The following is a 25942-nucleotide window of genomic DNA, read 5'->3' as shown; positions in this document are numbered from 1 at the left end:
TTAAATTATAATAAATGCTATGAAGAAGAAAATAGAGTTGAAAGAATAATACAAGAGCCCAAAATAGAGTAGTGGAGCCAGGTGGAGTGTGCGGGTATTTGGAAAAGGCCTCTTGAGGAGGTTATTTATGTCAAGGCCAAAAAGGCGAGTAGGAATTGGCCAGATATGTAGAGGAAAGAGTGTTCTGGGCAGAGGGATGTGTATGTGCAAAGGCCCTGAGGAAAAGAGATCTGTGTGTTCAAGGAACAGGATGGAAAGGAAATCAGTGTGTCATGAGATGAGATCAGACATGAGCAAGGGCCATGGTAAGCATTTGGACTTGCCCCAGAGAGTCAGTGAGAACACATTGGAGGTTTGAGCAACAAAGTGATAAATCAGATTTACATTTTTAAAAGATTACTCAAATCCTGAAATGGGGAGAAAAAGGGTGGAGATAATGAGATAATTACCAGTTTTTTTTTTTTTAAATTGAACTAGGTAGTCAGCCCACCACAATTCCATCTGAGTGTCCCATTTAAAGCCCTGCCTCCATGGGAATATATATAAATCCTGTGTTTTCCTTTTTATATGACATCAAAAATATTCTTTATCAAAATAGTGAATCTGTTTCTATGTTTGGTACAACATAAATACCATTATGCTGTGGTAGCCATAAATAACATTGTGAATCTTTGCTGTGTTTTCCAGAAATGTTCAGAGGATAACATTGCTTTTCACATTGTGCCCCCTGTGTACCAGCCTCTGCTGAGGGGTTTTAAGGATTCTACAATACATAAATCCTTTTCTAGGTACAATAAAATTTTAAAATGGTAAAATGAACTTGCTCATTACTGATATCTATGCTTTATAAGGTGTTTTTCTCTTGCAAACATGTGAACATCACCACCCTCAGTAGTCTCTGCTTGGTGAAAAGTGGCTCCTATTCTTCATACCTTACCTTCTTTCAGAAATATGGTAATGAATTAATAATGAGCAAAATGCTTTTGCTTTCTGCTTATGAGAACTGAATTTTAGGATTTTAGATAGTTTGTGACTTGTCCATGAACACATAGTAAATAAATCGTATACTACAATGTCAAACCCAAACATGAAACATTTCTCATTAGATGACATCTAGTCCAAACTCTGTCTCTTCTGGATGGCAAAGAGGAAGAGCCTACCCAGTGAGCTGCTGGCAGAGCCAATCTCCTGGTTTGTGGCCCTTCGCTGGCATCCCTTTTCTGTACACTATCCTGCACTCTTTTTCTAGAAAGATGACTGTAAAATAAATGGTTTGAAATTTGCACAGACTTTAAATGGTTACTACAGTTTTTTTAAAGCATGGAACTCTCATTGCAATAATAAAGAAGAGGGAAAAGAACATACAACCCTAAATGTTGAGGTGTATTATTCCAGATTGACACCAGTGTTGTGCCCTGTTTCTAGTCCAAACCATTGACAAGTGAGGACACAGGCAGACATAGACCAATTGGCAACTAAAACAGAAAATGAAAATAATGACAATGTGAAAGGCACTTCAAATGAGAATGGTTAGCGTGCCACAGGATTAAAGGAGGGCATGAGAGCCCTGATGACACTCTCCATTTTATTTTTGTACAAGTAGCTCTGTTATGCCCTGGCTCTGAAAGTGAAGACAGCCGTAATGTGTCACATAATCTTTCCAGAAAAGAAAAGTCAAAATACAAAACAATTCACAGTTTGTTCTCTGTTTATTTAAAATTAATGCACATGGTTGCCTTTATAACCAAAATAATGTTCAACATAAGATAATTTTATCTCACAGTTTTTATTTATTTTTTCAAGTCCAAATCCAAATCAAGCATTTTCTCCCTTTTAAAGTGGACTCACGGTAAGTGTCCTTTCATTTCTCTAATAACATGAACCTGGCTTCCTCGACAATTTACTCCTCAATACTTTATAAATCTGCCCTGTCTTAATTCACATTATGTTTTGCCTGAACTGTTTCAGGAGTTTAAATGAACTCTTGCCTCTCATCTTTCCTGCTCTGATCCAAATGCACACATGACTGTGAAGGAGCATGATCTTTCTAACTTGCAGTGTGATCATGTGAATCTCCCGCATAAAATCCTTCAGTGACTTTCCTTTATCTGTGTACTAAAATCTGCATTGTTAACTTTGGTCTGTGCATTAGTTTTTAGCAGCTGCTGTAACAAAGTACTCCAGATTGAGTGGTGTGAAGGACATAAATGTATTGTCTTAGAAACCTGGAAACTACAAGTCCCAAGTCCTATTTCAGTGTTGGTTCCTCAGAAGAGCTGAGGGAGAATCTTCTCTCTGCCTCTCTCTTGCTTGCAGCCTCTGCATCCCTTGACTTTTGAATGGCATTCTCCCTTTGGTCCTTATCATTTTCCTTCAGTATGTCTGTGTCCAGATTTGCTCTTTTCCTAAGGACATCACTCATATTGGGATAGTGACCTCTTTTAAACCTGATCATCTGCAAAGACTCTGCTTCCAAGTAGGCTCACAGTCTTGGATACTAGAACATTTTTGGAGGGAAATGATTCAACCTGTACCAGCATATAGATTCCTTGGTGACATTGGATCTAACTCTTGAGTCATGTCTCCTGTCACCAGTACCCCCCTCACACACACAGTCAGTCACCCAGAGGAACTTGCTCTGCAACCACCATGAACTACTCACTATGACCCACACTCATGCTCACACGTGTCTTCTGGGACTTTGCATATTCTGAGCCCTGGGCTTGGAGTCTCCTTTACCATGAAATGAATTAACTATCTTCCATAAAAGGAATCAGTGGCTCACTTCCTCATGGTAAAATGAAATTCAACAGAATGTGAAACAGGATCCTCACCTGAAACATTGAACAGAGAGGCACTTCTAATGATCAGAGAAGTGGAAATGGATCTACTGTGGACAGAGCCCTACTTCTGCCTCTCTCAAGGATGTCTAGAGAGCCCCTTGACTCTCTGGGCCTAGTTTCTTAATCTGAGTCATGAGGAAAACTATTAGACTTTCTTTCTCATTATCAAGGTCCCTTGAATTCCCATCTTCCATTTTTCAGTAGTTGTTCAAAGTTGCATTTTTTCAATCACATCTTCAAACTGGGCCTAATCCTCTTGCATTTTATCCTCATGTCCTCAGGGGAGTGCAGATACTCCTAGGCGTCTAATGGGGCTACTTCCTTATGAACCAATTGAAAGTTGAAACTGTCTTGGGCTGGGGTTGTGGCTCAGTGGTAGAGTGCTTGCCTACCAAGCGTGAGGCCCTGGGTTTGATTCTCAGCACCACATATAAATAAATAAAAATAACGGTCCATATATATATATTTTTTTTCAACTTAAGACAGTATATACTGTCTTAAGTTGAAAATGCATTTAACATGCCTCACTTACCAACCCTCAGAGCTTAGCCACAGAGCCTACTCTAAGGGGCATGTTGTTTCCCCTCATGATTCTGTGGCTGACTGGGGGCTGCAGCTTGCTGTCCCTGCCCAACATTGCAAGAGAGGATTATACTACCTGTTGCTAGCCCAGGAGAGCCACATTTATTAAGTACAGTTTCTGCTAAATGCATATCACTTTCACATCATCCCAAAGTCAAAAATTCTTTAAGTTAAGCCAACTAATGTCAGGATCCATCTATAGTGTGATGTGGTCAGAATTTGTTTTAGTTCTAAGAATTACAGCCTTTGCTTGACCTGCCCAGGAGGTAAAGCAGGTTGAGTTTACTTTGCAGTGTTCTCCTTTCTTTGGTCACCAAATCACAGAAGGATTTAACAGTAAGTCCAAAAAAACTGTTCCTTTGTTAAAATTGGTACATTATAATTATGCATAATGATAGGATTCATTATGCCACATTAATAAATGTACTAACATAATTTAATCAATCTCATTCCCAAGTACCTTCCTTTTCCTCCTCCCTCCCCTAATCTGCTTATTCTATTCTTTTATCTCTCTTCTATAATTATTATTTTAATTAGTGCATTATAATTATAATTCTATATATGTAAGTGGGATTCACTGCAGTATACTCAAATATGGACTTAGCATAATTTCATAGATTTCATTTCCCAATACTCCCCTGTGCCTCTGCCTGGATCACCTTACTCTACTCTGTTAATCTCCCTTTTATTTTCATGAGATTCCCTTTTAAAAAATTCCTTTTCTCCCTGTCCCCTAGCTTCCACATATGAGAGGAAAGATTTGACCTTTGACTTTCTGAGTCTGGCTTATTTCATTTAGTGTGTTGTTCTCCAGTTCCATCAACTATCACCAGATGGTATAATTGACATAATTTCATTCTTTTTTTATGGCTGAGTAATACTTCATTGTGTATGTATATGGCATTTTATTCATATATTAGTCTGTTGACAGACACACCTGAGCTGGTTCCATAACTTGGCTGTTGTGAATTGTGCTGCTACAAACATTGGTATACATGTATCACTGTAGTATGCTGATTTTAGTTCTTTTGGATAAATACCATGGAGTGGCATAGCTGGGTCATGTTCCTTTCCTGGTCTTTTGAGGAGGAAAGCACACAGGTTTATTTGTGCATTGGCCTGTTTGCAGTATCTCTTTCCCTCCTCACTGCACCTCAGCAATTCTTACATCCTCTCTTCCTTGGCAGCTCTAGCCACAGAACTTCCATGCTAGGATTGATAGGGCAGACAATGTGTTACAAGATTAAGAGTCTGTTTTCATGTGCAAGGAAATACTATTCCTCATTTCAAAGTTGCAAATTTAATAAACTTTTTGAAGGTTGAGAATTATATTGGAAAAAACCCAGGAGAGACAAAGACTTGATGCCAAAATAAAGGTAAGTTTACAAAAATGTTTTAGGTTCTAGAAACCAGTGGTGTAGGAATAACAGGAACAGGGGGTTGCATAATATTTTCCATACAAATATTTACCGACTCCAAGGGCAATAGCAGTAAAATATCACCCCAGGGTGAAACTTACCACTGAGATTGGGGTGGACAGCCAGTGGATCTTATTTACCCAAAGGCAAATGCATTTGATGTATTAGCCTGAACTCTCCAAGGTGGGGTATTGTATGTTTATTTGCTCTTATGAGGTTGCTCCCCTGGTCTATCCTACAACTGCTGAGTGTCTGCTATTTAGGGAGTTTGCTTTTGCCAGGAGAGAGCCAGCAGCTTGTAGAAACATGCAGGGTTACATAATGGTCCTGCTAGTCTAAAGACAGCCTTCTGTAATAGAACTCAACACTTCTAGGGAGGAAAGGAGGAAAGCAAGAGGAAAGAGTGATATTTCTTTTTTTATTTTTTATTTTTTAGTTATAGTTGAGCATATTTTATTTGTTTATTTTTATGTGGTGCTGAGGATTGAACCCAGCACCTCACTCGTGCTAGGCAAGTGCTCTACCCCTGAGCCATACCCCAGCAAGAGTGATGTCTCTATACCAACCCATTTTCTACCTCTTAAGTTTTAAAAAATCAATAGCTTATTATCTATAACTAACAAATTGTTACCCATATCTTGAATAAAAATAGTTCCACCTCCTGTCCCTTTTGATTCTAATTGATTCTTCTACCTGTGCACATCTTGAAAGATGATTGTGCTGAAATTGTTCCAAATAATTTACATGTTTAAGCTGAATTAGTTTAATAATGAAACAGGAAAAAATAGTAAAACAGATGTCTTCTAAATATTTATGTGATCAGAATTTCATCAAAATATGATACATATAGATACTGTTGGTCACTTCTCTTACATACAAAGCTACTGGAATTTAGATATAATTATTATTTAAATAATAATTATAGTCTTAACTAATTGGTACACTTGCAGTGAAGATGGTGCTGTAACATCACATTCTGCTCTAAATTCAGATGACTGGTAGATCCTGTATTAAAAAGGGGAAATTAAAATTATATACCAAGGGCAAAATCATGAAAACAACTACTTGGGCCAGGAAAGGAATGTGTGCAGTGGCAAGTGAAATTGGACCTGTGGTTCTTTGGTGCTTGAGGTCCCAAGGCAGCTGGGGCAAATACATGTGCAGTTCCTAAGGGACAGAGAAAGGGTAAAGGGATGTAGAGAGAGAGCAAGAGTGGAGAGAGAGAATCCCTTCCTTCAAAATGAGCCTACAAAGTGAAATTTCAAAGCACAAGAAGAAATCTAATATTAACTAAAATCATCCAAAGATTCAACAGTGGAAAGATGAATTCACTCCAGATGAAAGCAAAATGCAAAAACAATCCAGAAAAGGCCTAAAGTCATCAGGATTTTTTTTTGAGATTATAAATTAATCAGTCTTACCCAAATAAGAAATAGAAATTAATCAATCATAAAAAATAGAAATTGTGAAATAGAAATAGGTATTAAAAAGAAACAATTAGAAAATCTAGAAATTAAAATAGTCAGTGAAATAAAAGAATAAATTATAGACAAAGAATTTGTGACATGAATATTGCTTAGGGAATGAAATTAAAGCACAGAAAGTTAAGGATTAGAGGAAAGAAAAATAAGTTAAAAATTTGGAGGTTATATCAATCAGAGGAGCAAGATATAAAATAAACTGCTAATAAAGTTTGAGGAAAATACCTACTCCTAGGATCAAGAGAAATAAATGAAAACAAACCCCCACATAGTTATGTAATAGTGACACTGCAGAAAAATCAGGGATAACAAGAAAATCTTAAAATCTGCCAGACATGAGAAAGAGGTTAACTATATAAATAATTTATCAACAACTAGGGTTTCCAGAAGACAAGAGAATAATATCTTCAGAATTTTTTGAGGGGAAGTCAAGACCAACCTAGAGATGAGCATAATAAAACATTATTTCAGGTGTGTGAATATGTGCTTCCATTTCTAGCTATGTGATGGACTAGATATCCTGGTATCCCTCTGACTAAACACATCTAAAATACTGGATAAAATATGTAAAACTCCACTTGACATGCATAAGTAAGCCTGTAAGAAAGTAAGAGAAATCCTCAAATCAAAAACAAACTGAAGCTGGGCATTGTAGTGTAATCCCAGTGGCTCAGGAAGCTGAAACAGGAGGATCAGGAGTTCAAACCCAGTCTCAGCAACTTAGTGAGGCACTAAGCAACTTGTCTCTAAATAAAATACAAAAAGGGCTGGGGATGTGGCTCAGAGGTTAGGTGCCCCTTAGTTCAATCCCTGGTACCAAAACAAAACAAAATAAAACTAAAAAACAAATTGAAGCATGAATTTAGAGCGGAAACCCCAGTTAAAGCTAGTACCTCCATGGGACAGTTTCCAGTCCCCCAACATGGAATCCTTGGCTTTGACAGTTTTGCCTGGCAAGCAGACCAGTCCTTGGACTTGACGAGGTTAGGTATAGAATGATCCCCATACAACGCCAGGACCTACTTAGATGAAAAAACAAATTAGTGGGAGGAGGAGGCATCAATCCCAGAAAGATTGCAGAGAAACTCACTTGGCTTTGCCTCTGAGTGGAAGGAATCAGAAATAGCCCCTTGACAATCTGAAAACCATAAGTAGCTCTTCTTGTGGAATGGGGTTTACATTCACTCTAACAACTACATGATCCAGAAATTAGTTCACATTGGTCTTGACAGATAATACAAATCCTACATGGAATAATGTGACTTCTACTTAAACTCTATATCCCACAAATTCCTAATGAGCATTAGCTCATAAAAGTTAGAAAGACTCACTGAAGAAACAGTGTGTGCAGTCAGGGTTGTGGCTCAGTAGTGGTAGAGCACTTGCCTAGCATGTGTGAAGCCCTGAGTTCAGTCCCCAGTACTGCAAAAACAGAAAAAACAAAAACAAGGGCAATGTGTGAGAGTCAGCAGGGTGGAGAACAGTAGAATCAGGTACACAGAGCATCAGATGGTGGAGTTATCAGGTACAGAAAATAAATTTGTTTAAAATATGTAAAGATATAAAATGGGAAATTAAAAATCTAAGCAAGAAACAATAAGCTATCAAAAGGGGCTGGGGTTGTAGCTCAGTGGTGGAGTACTTGCCTTGCACATGTGAGGCACTGGGTTTGATCCTCAGCACCACATAAAAATAAAATAAAGGTATTGTGTCCATCTACAACTAAAAATGTTTAAAAAATACCTGAAAGGTTTTTTAAAAGAACCAAGTATTAAATTGAACCATACGGAACTTCTAATTTTATCAAAAATATTTATGTGCCAGGAGCAGTGATGCAAGCCTGTAATCCCAGCAGCTCAGGAGGCTGAGGCAGGAAGATTGTGAGTTCCAAGCCAGCCTCAGTAAAAGTGAGGTGCTGAGCAACTCAGTGAGACCCTGTCTCTAAATAAAATACAAAATAGGACTGGGGATGTGGCTGGGTAGTGGAGTGCCCCTGAGTTTAATCCCTGATACCCCCCAAAATTTATGCATTGACAATTCACATGTTTCAATTTATCAGAATATCTAGAATTTTAAAAATTAATTTAAATTTAAAAGTAATGGACTAGTAAACAGATAAACACACATACACACACACACACACACACACAGAGAAAGAGAGAGAGAATATCAATCTAAAGAAATTGCCAATAAAGGCTGAGAGTAAATGAGATTTATAAAATATGCACAAGACATAAGAGATACCAAGGAAATATTGAGGAAGTTTATCATATATATAAATTGAATCACAGAAAGAAAAGAATATAATTCAAAGAGATAATTGCTGAGAATATTTCATTACTGATGAAAAATATGCATCGTGAGTCTGGAGTCAAAGCAAATCTCAAACAGGGAAAAAAAAAAGATTCATCCAAATACACTGCTGTCAATCCTTAGAATTCCTTATAATCAATCAGAGAGAAAAGATCCACCAGAGGAGCAATAAAACTAGCAATTTTCTTCTCATCAGAAATAATGAAATATTATTTTCAGATAGCTGGAAAAAATTGTCAGACTAAAATTAAAAACTTAGTGAAACAATATTTTAGGTATTAAATAAGGATATTTTCAGATTGTCATAGTATCTCCTTATACAGCAGGGGTCAGCAAACTACATCCTTATAACAGGGTTCTATGAGGATTAAATGAATACATGCAAAGTGCTTTAAAAAGAGCTTCATGCTTACTAGACAACCCATAAACGTTAGCTACTATTAGGTATTCTAGGTGAACAATAACAGAGACTACTATCACTAAAGACAGTTTTAAGGAATGTTTTCATTAAGCAGGACAACTATCCTGACAGGAAGAGCTGAGACATATGTAAATGAATTAAATAATGAGCGATGTTTATCATAAATATGGTTAATCTTTTAGAAAAAAATAATCAATCGTGCTCTTTTTCATGGTCCCTTGTGGGCAATCAGCTTCACTAAGATGAAGTTGAATATCTCCTTCCCAGCCACTGGCTGCCAGAAACTCATTGAAGTGGACAATGAACACAAAACTTTGTACTTTTTATGAGAAGTGTATGGCCACAAAAGTTGCTGCTGACATTCTGGGTGAAGAATGGAGGGGTTATGTGGTCTGAATCAGGGACAGCAAACAAGATTTCCTCATGAAGCAGGGTGTCTTGACCTATGGCTGTGTTCGTCTGTTACTGAGTAAGGGGCATTCCTGTTACAGTCCAAAGCAAACTGGAGAAAGAAAGCACAAACCTGTTCAAGGTTGCATTATGGATGCCAATATGAGCATTCTCAACATGGTTGTCTAAAAAAAAAACAGGAGAGAAAGATGTTCCTGGATTTACGGATACTGCTATACCTCACTGACTGGGACCCCAAAGAGCTAGTAGAATCCCCATACTTTTCAGTCTGTCTGAGGAAGATGATGTCCACAAAATGTCAGAAAATCCTTAAACAAGGAAAATACAAAACCTAGGACGAAAGCATCGAAGAGTCAGCATCTTGTGACTCAACATGTCCTGCAACACAAGCGCTGGTGTACTAAGAAGAATAAGGAAGAGGCTGCAGAATGTGCCAGACTTTTGGCCAGGAGAATGAAAGAAGCCAAAGAAAAATATCAGGAACAGATTGCCAAGAGATGCAGGCTGTCCTCTCTGAGAGCTTCTACTTCCAAGTCCAATCAAAAATAAGATTTTTTTTTAAGTGTACAAATAAATAAGATCAAATCTTCAAAAAAATTGTGAAAATCAGTAATAATATATGATATATAAATTTGAAAAAAGAAAGAAATATTGACTAACAAAACCATGCAAAGTTTGGAGAGGCCGATTAAAGTCAAAGCGCTTTAAGCCCTTTGTACTGTGTGAAGATGGAAATGATTTTAGTTTAACTCCACAGTTGTTAAATAGGCTATTCAAAATTCTAAGGCTAACACTAAGAATTAAAAAAAAATAGTAGAAGGGAAAATAGAATAAAAAGTATATTTAAACAAATCAAGTCTCACAAAAACAGGAAATAAGTATGGAAAAGTCAGGAAAAACAATTCTTTTTTATGGGGGGGGTGGGTGGGGGTAGTGGGGATTGAACTCAGGGGCACTCGGCCACTGAGCCACATCCCCAGCCCTGTTTTGTATTTTGTTTAGAGACAGAGTCTCACTGAGTTGCTTAGTGCTTCGCCATTGCTGAGGTTGACTTTGAACTCATGATCCTCCTGGCTCAGCCTCCTGAGCCTCTGGGATTACAGGTGTGCACCACCATTCCCAACAGGAAAAACATTTCTAAACAAGAGTAGTGGATGAGTGTTTCAAGATTTCTGAGAAGGACTCTTTTTTTTTTTTTTTTTTTGATGCTGGTGATTGAACCTAGGGCTAAGCCACATTCTAGCCCTTTTTATATTTTATTTTGAGACAAGGTCTCATTAAATTGCTTTGAGCCTTGCTAAATTGCTGAGGAGTCACTGGGATTACAGATATGCACCACCACACCCGGTTATGAGAAGTACTTTCATCTTGAGCAACAGAAGGAAGGAGATGTTAAGTAATTCTAATCTTTGTTATAAAACTTAGAGTTAGTGTATGTTGCTGGGGTGGTGGCTCATACCTGTAATCCCAGTGACTTGCAAGGCTTAGGCAGAGGATTGTAATTTCAGGCCAGCCTCAGCAATTTACAAACCCATTACCTTAGCAACTTAGCTAGACCCTGTCTCAAAATTTACCAAAAAATGTTTAAAATGGCTGGGAATGTAGCTCATTGGTAGAACATCCCAGCATTTAATCCCAAGTACCAAAACAATAAAAGAAAAAGAAAGAAATAGTTATGTATATTAAAATTTAAAGGTAAGTGCTAAATTGAAATTCAAAATTATATATTCATTTTATCTTTTTTGCATGTGAAATGAATTTGCAAAATTTCTAGAATTAAAAAATAATATAAACTTATATTTCCTTATATATTACTCAGGGCTCCTAGGTACAAGTCATATAAACTCTGGCTAATTTGAGCTAAATATGGATTTTTTGGAAAGATATTAGATGTCCTACAAGAATAACAGAAAGGCTGGAGAACTAAGTTCATAAAAGACAGGAATCAAGGGAAAACAGACAGAAGGAAAACACCTAAGGTCACACTAAGGTGCTGTCCAGGTAGGTTTTTCTGGGTTCTTGTGTCTGTTCCCATCACCAGACATTTCTCGAGGATGCACTCACCACCATGTACCATTTCTACTCAGTGATAGGCTACTGGTCCCATTTAACTGCTTTAACTTTGTGGATCTGCTAATGTTCATTTCATGATTTAAGTTAAATGGTCATCTGATGAATCATGGTCAAGTGTTCCACCATTGTCAGGTATTTAGTATCTAAAATGGCCCGGAGTTTGGTGAGAGCTATTTTTTAAAGGAGTATTGCTCTACCTTAAAAGGGTAAATTCAGCTGAGCATGATGGTGCACACCTGTAATCCTAGCAACTAGGGAGCCTGAGGCATAAGGATTAAAAGTTTGAGGCCAACATCAACAATTTAGTGAGATCCAGTCTGAAAGTAAAAACTTTAAAAAAGAAGGAGGAGGAGGAGGAGGAGGAGGAGGAGGAGGAGGAGGAGGAGGAGGAGGAGGACGAGGACGACGACGACTACAACGACAACTAGGGGTGTAGAGGTATAAGGGTTTTGGTATGGGGTTCACTCCCCAGTGCCAAAAGTTCTTTTTTAAAAAGGGTAAGTTTTATGGTATGTAAACTATACCTTAATAAAAATATTATTTTTAAGGGCAACTGAGTTGTTTAATATTTTACTGTAGTCTCATTTTTTTTCTTTATTGAAGTTTCTGTTTTCTCTAGAATTGATAATTGCTTTGATTTCTTGTTTGCTTAATTTTTATGAGCCTCTCATTAACTTCAGAATCTCTTCTTCCAGAGTTTAAATATCCTCAATACAGTCACATACATCACATATTTTAATTTTCTTAGTACTTTAGTACTGTTTCCATTTGAGTTCCGGTTCACTGAGATGTTTGTTATGTATGGGAAATGTCTTTAACCTTATTTCTTTCTTTAACTGTTTTTGCTATTTTTCATAACAGAGTGGAGCTCAATTATCTGTCTTGCTATATTCTTCCACCCTCTCCCGCTGCATCCTCCCTCCACTTGATTTTTGGATGGATTTATTCAGATTAAGAAGGTTATTATGAATATCTGTTAAAATTTAGCAAATGTTTTTCTTTTTCCACTGAAAGGATACTATGATTTTTCTCCTTACTTTGCTAATGCTTTACACACTGATGTCCCGTAGTTGAATCTATTTTGCCTTCCTGGAATAAATCTAGCTTGGTCACTTAATCATTTGTATGCTAAAATTTGGTTTAGAATTTTTATGTATGCATTTATAAGAGACATTGACCTAAGTGAATTGGAAGATTTCCCTCTTCTTTTTTCTGGAGAGTTTATGTAAGGGTGAAATTATATACACTTTAAATGCTTAGTAGAATCTCAGGAAGTCATCTGATACGGGAGGTTTCTTTTAACATTTTAAATTATAAATTTAATTTAAGAAATGGTCAAATTTCTCCCCATTTGTATGTTTTTCTAAACTGGGTTTTGTAGGTTTTTGGGGGGTTTTCTGAATTTACTTCAGTCTGTGTATCTTTGCAAATTTATCAATTGTGTTTTTTATTATAAACATACACTCATTATTTTTAATATCTTTAAAATTGCCCCTTAAATTCCTAACATTGGTAATTCATGCCTTCTCTCATCTTCCTTCATATTTCATCAAGGACTTATCAATTTTATTAGTCTTTTGAAAAACCATCTTTTTTATATTCTAATTTATTTATTTCTGTTCTTATCTTTGGTAATTGCTTTGTTTCCTTTCTTCTATGTTCTTCTATGAGTTTAAATGCTGTTAATAGATACTAGGATTATTAAAGCCAATCTTTCTTTTTTAATGTATGCATTTAAGGCTATTTTTTTCTCTTTATAGCATTACCTGAATCCTACAAATTTTGACATTTCATATTTTTATTAACATTAACTTAAAAATACAATCTGATTTCCATTGTGATTCTTTCTTTAGCTCAAAAGTAAATTAAAAGGTTATTGCATAATTTCAAATATTTGGGGATTACCTATTTCACTTCCACTGTGATCAGCTGTCTTAGCTCAGGCTGCCTTAACAAAATACCATAGACTAGGTGGCTTAACCAACAGCATTTTATTTTTTGTATGCCTGGAAAATCCAAGATCAAAGTCAGGCAGGGTCTAGTTATTGGTGAGGACTCTTCCTGGCCTTCAGAAATCCAGTTTCTCACCTTCTTGTTGTCTGGTAGAGAGTGCAAACTCTTTGCTGTGTCTTTTTATAAAGGCACTAATGTCCTCATGAAGGTCCTGAACTCATAACTCTAACCCACTGGGAGACGAGCTTCAACATGTGACTTTTGGGGAGACATAAACCTTTAGTTTATAACATATATTCTGTATTATTTTAATTTTTTGATTAACTTGTTTCTTTATGCTTATAATTTACACTTTTATTTAGGATTTAGGATATATGTTCACATGAAAATTTTTTCTATATATTTATCAGATTTTGTGCTCAGGTTTGGCTAATTTCAGAATAGGCATTAAAATATTTTAATCTTCTACTTTGGAAAATTTAAGGTATTTGGGGAATTCACTTGTTCCTTGAAACTTTGTAGAGATTTGTTCACAAGAGGAGCAGGGTCTAGACCCCTTCTTGGATGGGACTGCTGTAGTTTCCTAGAAAGTTATCTATTTCATCAATATTTTCAAATATATTCTTAAATTTATGTTCTTGTTAATATTTTTCTTCTTGATATGGGAAGAGCTTGGCAAAACATTTTAAAGCTTTCAAATTTTCCCGTTATATTTCTGTTCATTATTCTTGCATCTAACAGCTCATACTTCATACATATTTAGACTTTTTATTCAGATTCTGTACTTTATTAATCATTGTATCTTCATTACAAAAATTTCCATATAAATAAAAATTTTCCTCTTTGTCCTCTTGTAATTTCATTTTCCCACTATATATACAAATAAAACATTTATTATAGAAAATTAGAAATGATTAGAACAAAATCACTTTTCAAAAAACACTAATTTTTTTAAGAAAACTGATTTTTTTCTCCAGGAATGAATGCTCATTATAATAAAATTCAGGAAAATATATAGTAAGGATGAAAAGAAAATAACAATCTTATCACTTATCACTGTTAACATTTAGATGTACAAATATGCAGAATTTTCTGCATACATTTATTGCTGCATAAAATATAGGATTATTTTTATAAGCCATTTTATGATAATCTTTTCTAATAAAAACATCATGAATGCATTTGTATGTCAGTTGTCCACTTTATTACTCTAGAATTGTACTCTGTGCATGCACAAGTATTTATTTTGTACTCTCTGCATTCACAAATATTATTTTGTCCTTCATTGCTAAATATTTAGATAATTTTTCATTTTGTGAAATTTTATTTTATTTTTTTTGTCTTTGCTACTACAAACTACTCTGGAGCCACCATCCTTTTATGTACATTTTAAGCAATTTAAAATTTACTTCATGATGTATATCTACAATAATTAGTTTCATTTCACTAAAAATTAAATTTTCACAAATTAAAATGAACATAACACGTAATTTTTTTAACCCATCAGTTGGACAGAGATGTTTTAAATAGTATTATCTGGCTTGGCTCTCTCACATGCTTCTACTGGGTGTAAATTGGGAGAATCTTCCTTGAAGGCAACTTGGAAATATGTATTAAAAGCAACTGCCCTGGTTTTTCATTTTTTACAGATGTTTCATGAGAAAACCTGATTTTTCCAAGATCTTATTGCAAAGGAATCACATTATATTTATGTTGTAAATCCACTCCTAACATAAAGGAATTTTCTTAGGGATATTCCAAATAATGAATCCAGGTGCCCTGAAGATTTCCTGAAGTGTGTTTTTGAACATTTAAAATTTCTTTTGACACCTATATAAATCATCATTGCCTTGGGACTCTACTCAAAACCAAACCAAGATTTTATTTTTGATAGATGGTGGTGAGGCAGGATGGGAGCAACTCTGCTTCTTTTCACTAGACCTTTCCAAACAAGTAAGATCTTAAAACACTTCCCTGACATATCTTCCTTTCAATACCACATTCCTGTATTTTAATTGCTTACATTGATGGAGATGCTGTTGCTGTGGAATTTTTATACAGTGTATAAAACCCAGAAGTGCAGAGAAGAACTTAAAATTGTTCATGTAGACTGTTGCACCTTGTCTCATTGAACAATTCAACTTTCCCCTTGGCTTTTTGTGTAGGTGGCACATGGGCTCCTGGGGTCCCTGTTCAGCAACCTGTGGTGTTGGAATCCAGACCAGGGAAGTGTACTGCCTGCACCCAGAAGAGTCCCCTGCACCTGCTGAGGAATGCAGGGATGAAAAGCCCCATGCCCTACAAGCATGCAATCAATTTGATTGCCCTCCTGGCTGGCATATTGAAGATTGGCAGCAGGTACAGCAGATTGGCGACCCCATGACCTGCCATGCTTATGACAATGAGGAGCCCTGCATTGCTGTACTCTAGAGTGAGCTGAGCCCACTGCCTTACCTCCTCTTGTCTTCTTAGTGTTCCAGGACATGTGGTGGGGGAACTCAGAACCGAAGAGTCACCTGTCGGCAGCTATTAACAGATGGCAGTTTTTTGAATCTCTCTGATGAGTTGTGCCAAGGACCCAAGGCATCGTCTCATAAATCCTGTGCCAGAATAGACTGCCCCCCACATTTAGCTGTAGGAGACTGGTCAAAGGTAAGGACTATTCTCAACTTTACAGTTTCTTCTTTTCTGTTCCTCCTTTGTTTCAGCTTCTTAATAATTCCTCCACAGGATCAGACCAGGACTGCTGTGAGATGAGTAGGGTGCGTGGGGTGCAAATTTAAGAAGACACTCTCACTCTTGGGGTCATGGACTGGATGAGGATTCAGGCCTGATCTCAATTAATCATTTTCAGTTTTTACACCATATTATTTAAACTCTTCTCATAATTTTTTCTCCCAAATGAATCCCTTCTTTGGGAGGTACTAGCATCATAGTATCCAAGGAAAAACTCAAAATCAGTTTGGTTCCTTTCTTCGTTGTGTTCTCTCTTAGAATTATTCATTAAACCCTGTAATTTCAACTTTCTGAACATCTTTATACATTTATATCCTCTACAATCTGTTTCTATCATGGTTAGTTTTGCCCTACATCATTGCAAGGTTGGATTATTGCAGTAAGTTGAGTTCTAGCACGTTGTCTTGTGTGGACAGGAATCAACACAATCTGGTAATGATGATTTAATTTTTAGGTGGGAATATTAAAGCCCTAGCACTTTAAATAAGATGTCCAAGCTCACACAGATGAGAATGTAGGAGCAGAATCCATTCCTTGACTTTATTCCAAGGGTTCTTTCTGTTATGAAACTGTTCACTTGATCTACTTGTCTCCATATTACTCTCCCATCTCCAGGCTATCTGATAAACCATAATATCTCCATCACTGTTTTCATCAAGTCAAATGTTTGTGCAGAATCTTTCAGGGTCTTATTACTTGCAGAATCAAGTTCCCAGAGTAGCTCCCAGGGCCTTTCTTGGTCTGATGGTCTTCTTATTGCAATCTTTTATTCTTATTCCAGCTCTTTATCCTTATTCTAGACTTTTGCTCCAGTCTTGCTGTATCTTTAACATCTATAGATCTACAGGCTGAGGTTCTTAGCAAAGATTCAGAAACAGATAATTCTTATAAGTTGTGTTGTCAGTATTTTGGAACCTCCAGTCACTACCATAAACTGTCTTCTGAGGGTAGAGAGCCAATCTCAACATCAGAAATCACTTTAAGAAATTAGATAGGGCAAGCCAGGCATGGTGGCAGTTTCCTGTCATTCCAGCAATTTAGGAAGCCAAGGCAGGAGGATCACAATTTTAAGGTCACCTTCAGCAACTTAGCAAGGCCCTAAACAACTTAGTGAGATCCTGTCTCTAAATAAAATTTTTTTAAAAAAAGGTTGGGGATGTAACTCAGTGGTAAAAGCACACATGTGAATGAACTAGTGTGTTCATGTGCTAGTTCAGTGCCAGATGGAGTCATACCTGTCACCCTCTTCTAAAAGCAGATATGGTCTCCATTTCCATAGATGAGAAAATATAGGTTCATTAAGATTAAGTAACTTCCTAACAATGGAGCTAGGATTCAAACCCAAGTTTGTGTGACCAAAATTTAGTAAGAAGGTGATCTTTCATGCAAGAGCAGGGCCTTTTGAGCCAAATAGACCAATGCTGGATCCTAACTCTAAAGCCTATAAGCTGCTTGTCCTTGTTCAGTATACTTAGCCTCTCTGAGCTCCAATTTTCCTTCCTCTAAAAGTTTTGGTTAGTGAGTATAATATGAGATATTTGATAGGGAAACATCTAGCAGAGGAGGGCTTTCCCTTCTTCCTTAAGGGAAAGTCCATAATTCTGGCAGTAAGTTAGATTGATAATACATGTTCTCCAGATTTGGAGTTTTAACTGGTAGCTCAATTAAGTACCAATATTTTAAAACTGTCTTAAGAAAAAAAAAATTACAGGTCAGAGTCCTATTCCTCATGAAGCTCACTGAAAGTCTACATAAATGTCCCCCTAAATACTCAAAAAGTATTCAGGAAAAGAATTGAATACCTCTCTTCAGGGTCTGCAGAGGAGGAGTTGCCCTTGATGAAGACATCATTCCCTACTCCCTCTATCTAGCTCACAGGAGAGGAGACGATGCTCTCACCTCAACCTGTCACACTATAAGTCAGTGACACAAGAGACAGGAGAACTGTCTTCTCCAACATTCAGGTCCTAAAGCAAGAGGTATGGCTATTCTAGGTGAGACAACCTCCCTAAAATAGGCTGTGGAAGAATGGATAGAATTTAGCCCTGTTGATTTGCTTTATTTCCCTCCAACTCACAGCTCCCTCCACCCCGCCCCACTGCAGCCTCTCTCTCTGGCACTGGAGATTGAACCCAAGGGCTTTTTGCCTCTTGAGCTACATCATCCATCTTTTTTATTTGTAGTTTTTAATCTTGAGACAGCGTCTCACTGAGTTGCTGAGGCTGCCCTGAACTCATGATTCTCCTGCCTTGGCCTCCCAAATTGCTGGGATTAGAGGTATGTGCTATCTCACCTGGACCCATCCTACTTTCTCACAGAAAAATAGAGACCGCAAAACAGAAGTGTTCATTTGAGCATCCCTTTGAGACTGGGTACTAGGCAAAGTTACCTGGTTAATGGGTAGGCAGAGTATGTCCCAGTCACCGAGCTAAACTCAAAGAGTGAACTTTTACTATGTCCCATTGTCACAGGTAGTGCAGATTCCAGTTCCTGTCCCCGTAAAGAAAGCAGTAAGGAAAGGGCCATGCCTTTGTGGAGAGACTCTTGTTGTTATGAATGCTTTATCTCCTTGCTGCGCCAAGTGTGGCACAGGGACTAAGTGGACATCAACTGGGAGATTGTGAGGAGGGAGGAATCTCTAATCCCACCCGACCTCAGCAGTGACAGTCAGCTTTTCAGTAAGATCCCCAGGTGTTTAGTGCATGTGACAGTTTGAGAAGCATTTTTCACTCGCTCCTCATGCTTGTTTGAGTTACTCAGCTTTAAAATATGTCCAAGGTAGGACGGACTTCAGGCAATGAGCTCTTGGAGCAAGTGCTCCTAACCCAAGTGGGATGAGGCAAGGAAACAGAGGGCCTGGGGGCTAGGGAAAGAAGCCAGGCACCTTGTTTATAGGCCCAGCCTAGAACTAGTGCTCTACTCTAAAATACCCCACTGATTCTTTCTTTTCTGTAAGAATAAGTAGGTCTTCACAGTGCACTGTCTTATGAAACAAACTCTTCTCACTGGCCTTTGAGAGTAGGGACAGGCGGTGACATAATTGATTCCCTTTCCTGTCCATTCTCTCAGCAAATAATTGGACCTGCACTTGCCAGTTCTATGTCATTAAAGTGACACCATCGTACTCATGCTTATCTTTGTGTCTTTCCTCTTTCTGGGGTCCCCCAAATCCCAGCTCAGGCTCTGAGCTACCCGCCTCTGTGAAGTCTTCCACTCCCTAAAATCATGCAGCCTTCCCTCCCCAACTTAAACTCACAATGACCCTACTTTTTATTGTATTTCAGTGAGTCACTACTTCCTGAGCCACCATATGGTCTTCCTATCTGGCCTATAATGTCCTTGAGGCCAGTGGCCATGAGATCACTGACAGGTCCTTGGGCCCTACAGAGCTCTGAGCAAGAAAATACATCCCTCGAGTGGTTTTGAAAAAAATCGGGGAAAATGCAAAGTGGTGTTGAAGTGGTGATTTTTAGAAATACTGGGGTCTGCTAACACAGGAGAGAAAATCATTCACTGGAAAGGTTTTTTTTCTGGGAGAAACAAAGGAAGGAAACAAAAGAGGAGTTACCCACCTGATGTGCATTGAACCTGATGCAGTCAGCTACTCAAAGCAAAGGGCAAGCTCTCCTGTGCCAGAAGGTCAGCCCATGTGTTTAAGAGCCCTCTCTCAAAGCCAAGATCACATCTTCAGGAAGCCACTATCAGGAAAGAATAGGAAGTGCACACATTTCACAGGAAGGTAGGACAAACCTTGGGACACTGAAAGACAGTGTTCAGATGCAGGTACAGTCAGACACACAGCCTGTGGCATGGCAGTCTGGGTTTCCTACTGGGTTCAGCATTTTCCCTGTTAGTTAAAATTTCCTCTCAGTTTGGAGTTGCTTTGCTTTGGCAGAGACCCTGGCACCAAATTACCACCTTTCTCTAAAAGCTTCCTGCCAAACTAACCCTTGTGCCATGGGATGGCTCACTTGGGGGCAGCCATCTGTTCTGTGGTTCTGGATAAAGCCCTTCCACATTGAAACTGGCCACTAACCCTGGACGTGAAGTGAGTGAGAAGCCACACCGCAGTTTCCATTCTTCATCCTGCTGGGCCTGCTGGCCTGTAACTGGAATAGTCCTCTCTCCCCACACTAGCTCTATTCATGGTGTGTGTGAGCTCTGCCCATTCATTGGCTCATCAGTTTGCCTTAGTTTCTTAGATCTGGACTGGGCAATTGGCAAAAAGGAGCCTTCAGTTCTTATACAGCCTTTTAAGTTGTAAGAAAGAAGCATTGACTCATAAATGGCAATCCTCCTAAATGGTAGGTTTCTGTGATCCATATACGCCCTGTAGCCTGTTTGATGCCCTCATACCTTGACTAAAATCCAGTAACCTTCTCTCATTTTTTATTTTCTGTATGTTGATGGACATTTGACCATTTTGTCTATATTTGTCTTTTTCTTTCATGATGTTTCCAGGTGTTTTTTTCCCTGCATATTTGATTACATCTTTTCTGTTAATTTTTCTTCTTCCAAATTTCAAAAAAAAAACTTAATATTTGACCCTTCAATTTTCTTTTTTTTTTTTAACTCTCTAGTTGATTCTGTGTCCCTACCTCTACTATGACTTTTATAGGTAACTCTTCTTATCTAGAAACAAACTCTAGCCTATCCAATACCACATCTCCAGCTTTCCATGTTGAATATATCCCCATCATTGGAAAACCAAGGGACAACCTCTTCATCCCATCCCAACCAACTCCCTACCTTATTTCCTGTCTCTGCCAATATGTCATCATCTTTCCAATACCTGCAATCACATCTGACTTTTCTACTTCCTGTGTTTAGTGACCTATCTGCAGTCTTCTCAGTTCTTGAAATGCACCCATAGTTTAAGTAAAAAAGGAAATATCTTTAAAAATGAGAAATTTTAAAAGAACATATCGAAGATACACAAAGTTCCAAATATAGAATTCCAGTTTTCAATAGAATTATTCATTAGAAAACATGAAGATCATCTTGTTTGGAAGCCAATTTATACAGGCTTGTGAAAACCATATACCTTACATGTATGTAATTATGTAATCTTTTGGCAACTTGTACTTAATGACATTGAGTTGATAGCTTGCAATCAGCCATAATTGGAGTATTTACACCACAGAAATTGGCAAAACAACCAGGACTCCTACCCTAAGCATCTTTTGTGAGACACTCACATTTACAAATGCACACACACACATTTACACAAGGACACAGGGTTTTTTCAGCTGTTTCATTCCTGTGACCAAAAAGCCTGACAAGAACAATTTGAAGGAAAGTTTATTTTGGCTTATGGTTTCAGAGTTTTAATCCACAGTAAGCTGACTCCATAGCTGTGGGCTTGAGGTGAGGCATATCATCATGATGGAAGGACATGGTGGTGGAAAGCAGCTTATGGCAACTAGGAAGGAGGGAGGGAGGGAGAGAGAGAGAGAGAGAGAGAGAGAGAGAGAGAGAGAGAGAGCGCTCCACTCACTAGAGACAAAACATAAAATCCAAAGGCATGCCCTCAGTGACCTTTCTCCAGCCACACCCTATCTGTCTATAGTTTCTACCCAGTTCATCAGTGTCAGTGGATTAATCCACCAATTAGGTTACAATTCTCATAATCTAATCAGTTTGCCTCTGAAACATACTTGCATTGTCTCACACATGATCTTTTGGGGGATACCTCATATCTAAACCATAACATTCCACTCTTGGCCCCCAAAAGCTCATGCCCTTCTCACAATGCAAAATATATTTAGACCATTTTCAAGAGTCCCCATGACCTTAACAGTTCTGGTATTACTCAAAAGTCCAAGTCCAAAATCTCTTGTGAAACTCAAGAAAAACCCATGGATGTTTTCCACTATAAAGATCAAAAGCAAGTTTCATATATACAGTATATAATGGCACAGAATAAAGTTTCCATTCCAAATAGAAGGGGGTGAAAAAGGAAGTGATGAGACCAAAACAAAACTGAAATCCAGCTGGGGGCAAACAAGTTCTATAGCTCCACATCTGGCATCTGGAGCAGAAGGCATTGTGAGGCTCTCTCTAAAGAGCTTGTATAGCTCCACTTCTATTGTTTGGCTGGTTGCAGTCCTCTTGGCCTGTTGCTGCTTGATTCCTTGACAGATATCCCACATTACTGACATCTCTTAATCTCGGGAGTTTTCACGGCAGCTTTGGCTTCCTTCTCACATCTTCATACATTACCCACTCAGGAGCAGCCTGAAGGAACTCCAACTCTGCTACACTTTGCCTTGCTTTCCAGGGCTTCCTTTGAAATCTTGGTGGAAGCCTCCATGACCCCTTAACTCTAGCATCCTGCATTCCTGCAGAGCCAGCACCATATGGTTGATGCCAAGTCTGCCACCATCTCAAGCAGTAGCCAAGCCTCCTGGGACCACACCTACAGTAGCCCCTGAGTGCCTCATTGGCTGAGCACAGTGAAATGACTTAATAGATCCCCCCTCTGCAATTAGGAGTTCCTATGATCTCTTCTTAAAGGAACTTTTACTCTTATACCCTTGAGCCTGAGATAGGTGTGGTCTTGCCATTTCTGGGATGCCCACAAGCCATCTTTCCTGTTGTCTCTGGGTAAAGTACTTATTATCTTTTTAGTGACTGTAATCTCTTCAACAACCACAGCTTTCTTAGCCCCAGTTTTACTTGCACTTTTGTAGCCAAACTGCAAGTTTTTCAAATATTTCTGCTCTTGATTATCACAGTAAACTTGGCTAAAAGCTGCCTGCAATATCCATTCCACTGCCTGAATGCTGTACTGCCTGGAAGATTCCTCTTCTAGATTAATTAGTTCTTCACCTTTAAATCCAGCCTCACAGAAATCTGAGGGCATGAGCAAATATAGACGACTTTTTTGCCAGGATGACATGAATGGCCTCTACTCCAGTTTCCAGTAGAATCTGTTCCAGAGCCCAGTCTCTACTGTCCACAGTTCTGATGACATTTTGGTTTTCTGAACTCCCACCAGAATCAGCCATTAATCTCTGCTTGCTTACAGCATTCTAAAGCTTTTCCAGCCCACATCTCTATACTTTTCTGAATTCCACTTGCAAACCAGTTCACGGTGCTTCTGATTCACATGGTCAAGTTAGTCCTAGCAACAATTCTACTCTTGGTATCAATTTGTTTTGGCCAGCTTTTTCGTTGCTGTGACCAAAATAACTGACAAGGACAATTTAAAGAAAGGCTTTATGACTTATGGCTTATGGTTTCAGAGTTTCAGTCCATGTTATCATGGCTGACTCTATAGCTCTGGGCCTGAGGTGAGGCAGAATATCATGGCGGAAGGACATGGTAGAGGAAAGCAACTGAGTATATGTTATCCACAAGACAGAAGTCCACTCACCAGAGACAAAATATAAACCCAAAAGGTATGCCTTACTGACCTACTTCCTGTAGCCACACTCTGCTGTCTGTGTACCACCCAGTTAATCCATATCCAGTTAATCCATATCCTAATCCACTGATTAGGATTCAATTCTCATAATATAATCCTTTTGTCTCTGAATATTCTTGCATTGTCCACACATAATCTTTTTGGGAAACCTCACTTCTAAAGCATAACCCCCGCCACACACACACGCACAGTTACTGATAAACAATTTCAGCTTACTGATGGTGCCTAGCATGGAAATGACCTTAAGAAGTTCCAATATGTGGAATTTTTGTTTTGTTTTGTTTTAAAGAGTCTAAGAAACTTTGTTGGGCTTCTCTTAATACATTCTAAAATCTCTATCTGCATAATTAGTGTTTGGTGGGGCCAGGAGATATCTGACATCTGGATCGTAGGTTCACTCTATCAATCATTATCCTGTGGGGTTAATATCGTCTTGATTCAAGGTCTTTGATCTTAAAGCAGTACCTTTTTTTTTTCAGATATCCCTCTATGAATAAAAAACATTCCAGTTTTCAAGGTTTTTCTAAAGTCCTCTTTTTACTCTCACTATGTGGAATTAATTATGAGTTTCTTATTACTAATCATTATGTAGATAGCCAGTCTTCTACTTAATAGTGGTCTTTCTAGAGTCAGTATGACCACTTACTCTTAAATTCTGACCCATTCAAACTTCACCCAGTTCATTCAATTATATGCACTTCTATTTGATCCACTTATTTTAAATCTCATACACACACACACACACACAATCTGAACATGCCTTATTTTCCTAACTAGATTGTAGCTGCCAGAGGGAAGGACATCTCCATATATCTGTATTCCACTTGTTGTTTGGCAAACTCTCATTGTATGCGATAAAGAGACTTATAAAAGCTTCTTCTAAACTGAATATTCCTATTCCATAGCCTTTCATGCTCACAGTCATTTAAACAACAGCATTTATTGCACACTACTGTGCTGATTACCCCACGCTCCAGGAATCAGAGACAATCAAGAATATTCCAATGAACTCACAGTTTAATGAGGCATGCAGTTGAAATAAGGTTTACAATCACGTTTAAAGAGTCTAATAAAGGTGTCCCCAGTACAGAACTATGGAACAATTGAGGGAAAACATCTGTGTCTGCCTGGGTCCCAGGAAAGTGTTGTAAAAGACATAACTTTAGACTTGAATCTTAAGAAATGAGTGCAAACTGTGTGGAAGTAACATAAGGGTGTTGTTCTAGTCCATGATAGCAGTGTATTCAAAGGCACAGACTCGTGAGTTTACCAGTGGTATATGCATGGGAATGGGATGCATTGAGGAAGTAGATGAAGATGCGATAGACTGGAGAGGTTGCAGCCAGGTGGTGAAGGACTGGGGGGTACTTGTATCAATCCCTGTATTTATGATGGAGGATGTTTGAATAAGGAAATACAGTTCAGGGTTTCAGACATATAATTCTGGCTGCACTATGGACAGTGTATCACAGGAAGAAATTCTGGAACTTGAGAAACCTTGTTAGATGGAGACTGGAATAAAACCAATGAGGAATAAGCCATTGAGATAGAGAATAGTAGATAGTTTTGAAATGTAGTCAGGAAATATGCTTGACATTTTTGGTCATCAAATTGTTTAAAAATGAGAAAAAAAAGAGGGGCATCCCTTATTTCTGTCTTAGAAGGCTAATAGAAGAGGTGGCCATTAATTTTAAAATTAGAGAAGATGAAGAATATTCAGATTGTGATTTGAAAAGGAGAGAAAATGGGTTTAGTTTAGATATACATATAGTTTGAGAGTCTATAAAATCTTCACTCTAAGTTGTAACTACAATTATCAACATGTGAATGGTAGTTGAAGTCATAGAAGATGAGTACTCTGGTATCTAAAAGTATATTATTGAAAATAGTTCATTTAAAAACTATTTAGGAGGATTTCAGTGAAGCAAAACTATGGTGGAAGGATGGTAGTTTAATGTTCTCAAATCCCTCATTAAAAAGCAAAACAAAAAATAAGAACAGTAATTAGGATTTCAAAAGCAAAGGAAAAATAAAACATAGATAACTTTAATGAAAATGACATAAGTGGGTAAGACCAAACCACACATAGTAGCAGACACTAAAGAAACTACAAATTTAGATCTAGGAAGAGATTTAAAAACAAACAAGCAAAAAAAACACATGGAACACAGGAGTCAATGATAATTACCACGACAGGGTTCAATAGAACCCTGAGCAAGCAGACCTCAGACCAGTCAATTCAACTGAGAGAAGATTCCAGGTTCCAGAGTGTAACTAAGGGT

At 38.0% G+C, this 25942-nt stretch overlaps 1 protein-coding gene and 1 pseudogene across 1 annotated transcript in view; both read left to right on the top strand.

The window, feature by feature from the left end:
• The window catches only part of Adamtsl3 (ADAMTS like 3), a 320949-nt gene that overhangs the window by 221874 nt on the left and 73133 nt on the right, over nucleotides 1–25942 (top strand). Inside the window, exons 18-19 of the mRNA XM_026388213.2 lie at nucleotides 15661–15853; nucleotides 15968–16147. Coding sequence (XP_026243998.2) covers nucleotides 15661–15853; nucleotides 15968–16147 — 373 coding nt within the window. The remainder of the gene's footprint in view (nucleotides 1–15660; nucleotides 15854–15967; nucleotides 16148–25942) is intronic.
• LOC113182345 (small ribosomal subunit protein eS6 pseudogene) lies at nucleotides 9301–10018 on the top strand (annotated as a pseudogene).

Source organism: Urocitellus parryii, chromosome 6, assembly GCF_045843805.1.
Source record: "Urocitellus parryii isolate mUroPar1 chromosome 6, mUroPar1.hap1, whole genome shotgun sequence".
Taxonomy (NCBI): domain Eukaryota; kingdom Metazoa; phylum Chordata; class Mammalia; order Rodentia; family Sciuridae; genus Urocitellus; species Urocitellus parryii.
The sequence above is the reverse complement of the archived record's forward strand: the minus strand, read 5'-3'. Positions and strand labels throughout refer to the sequence as shown.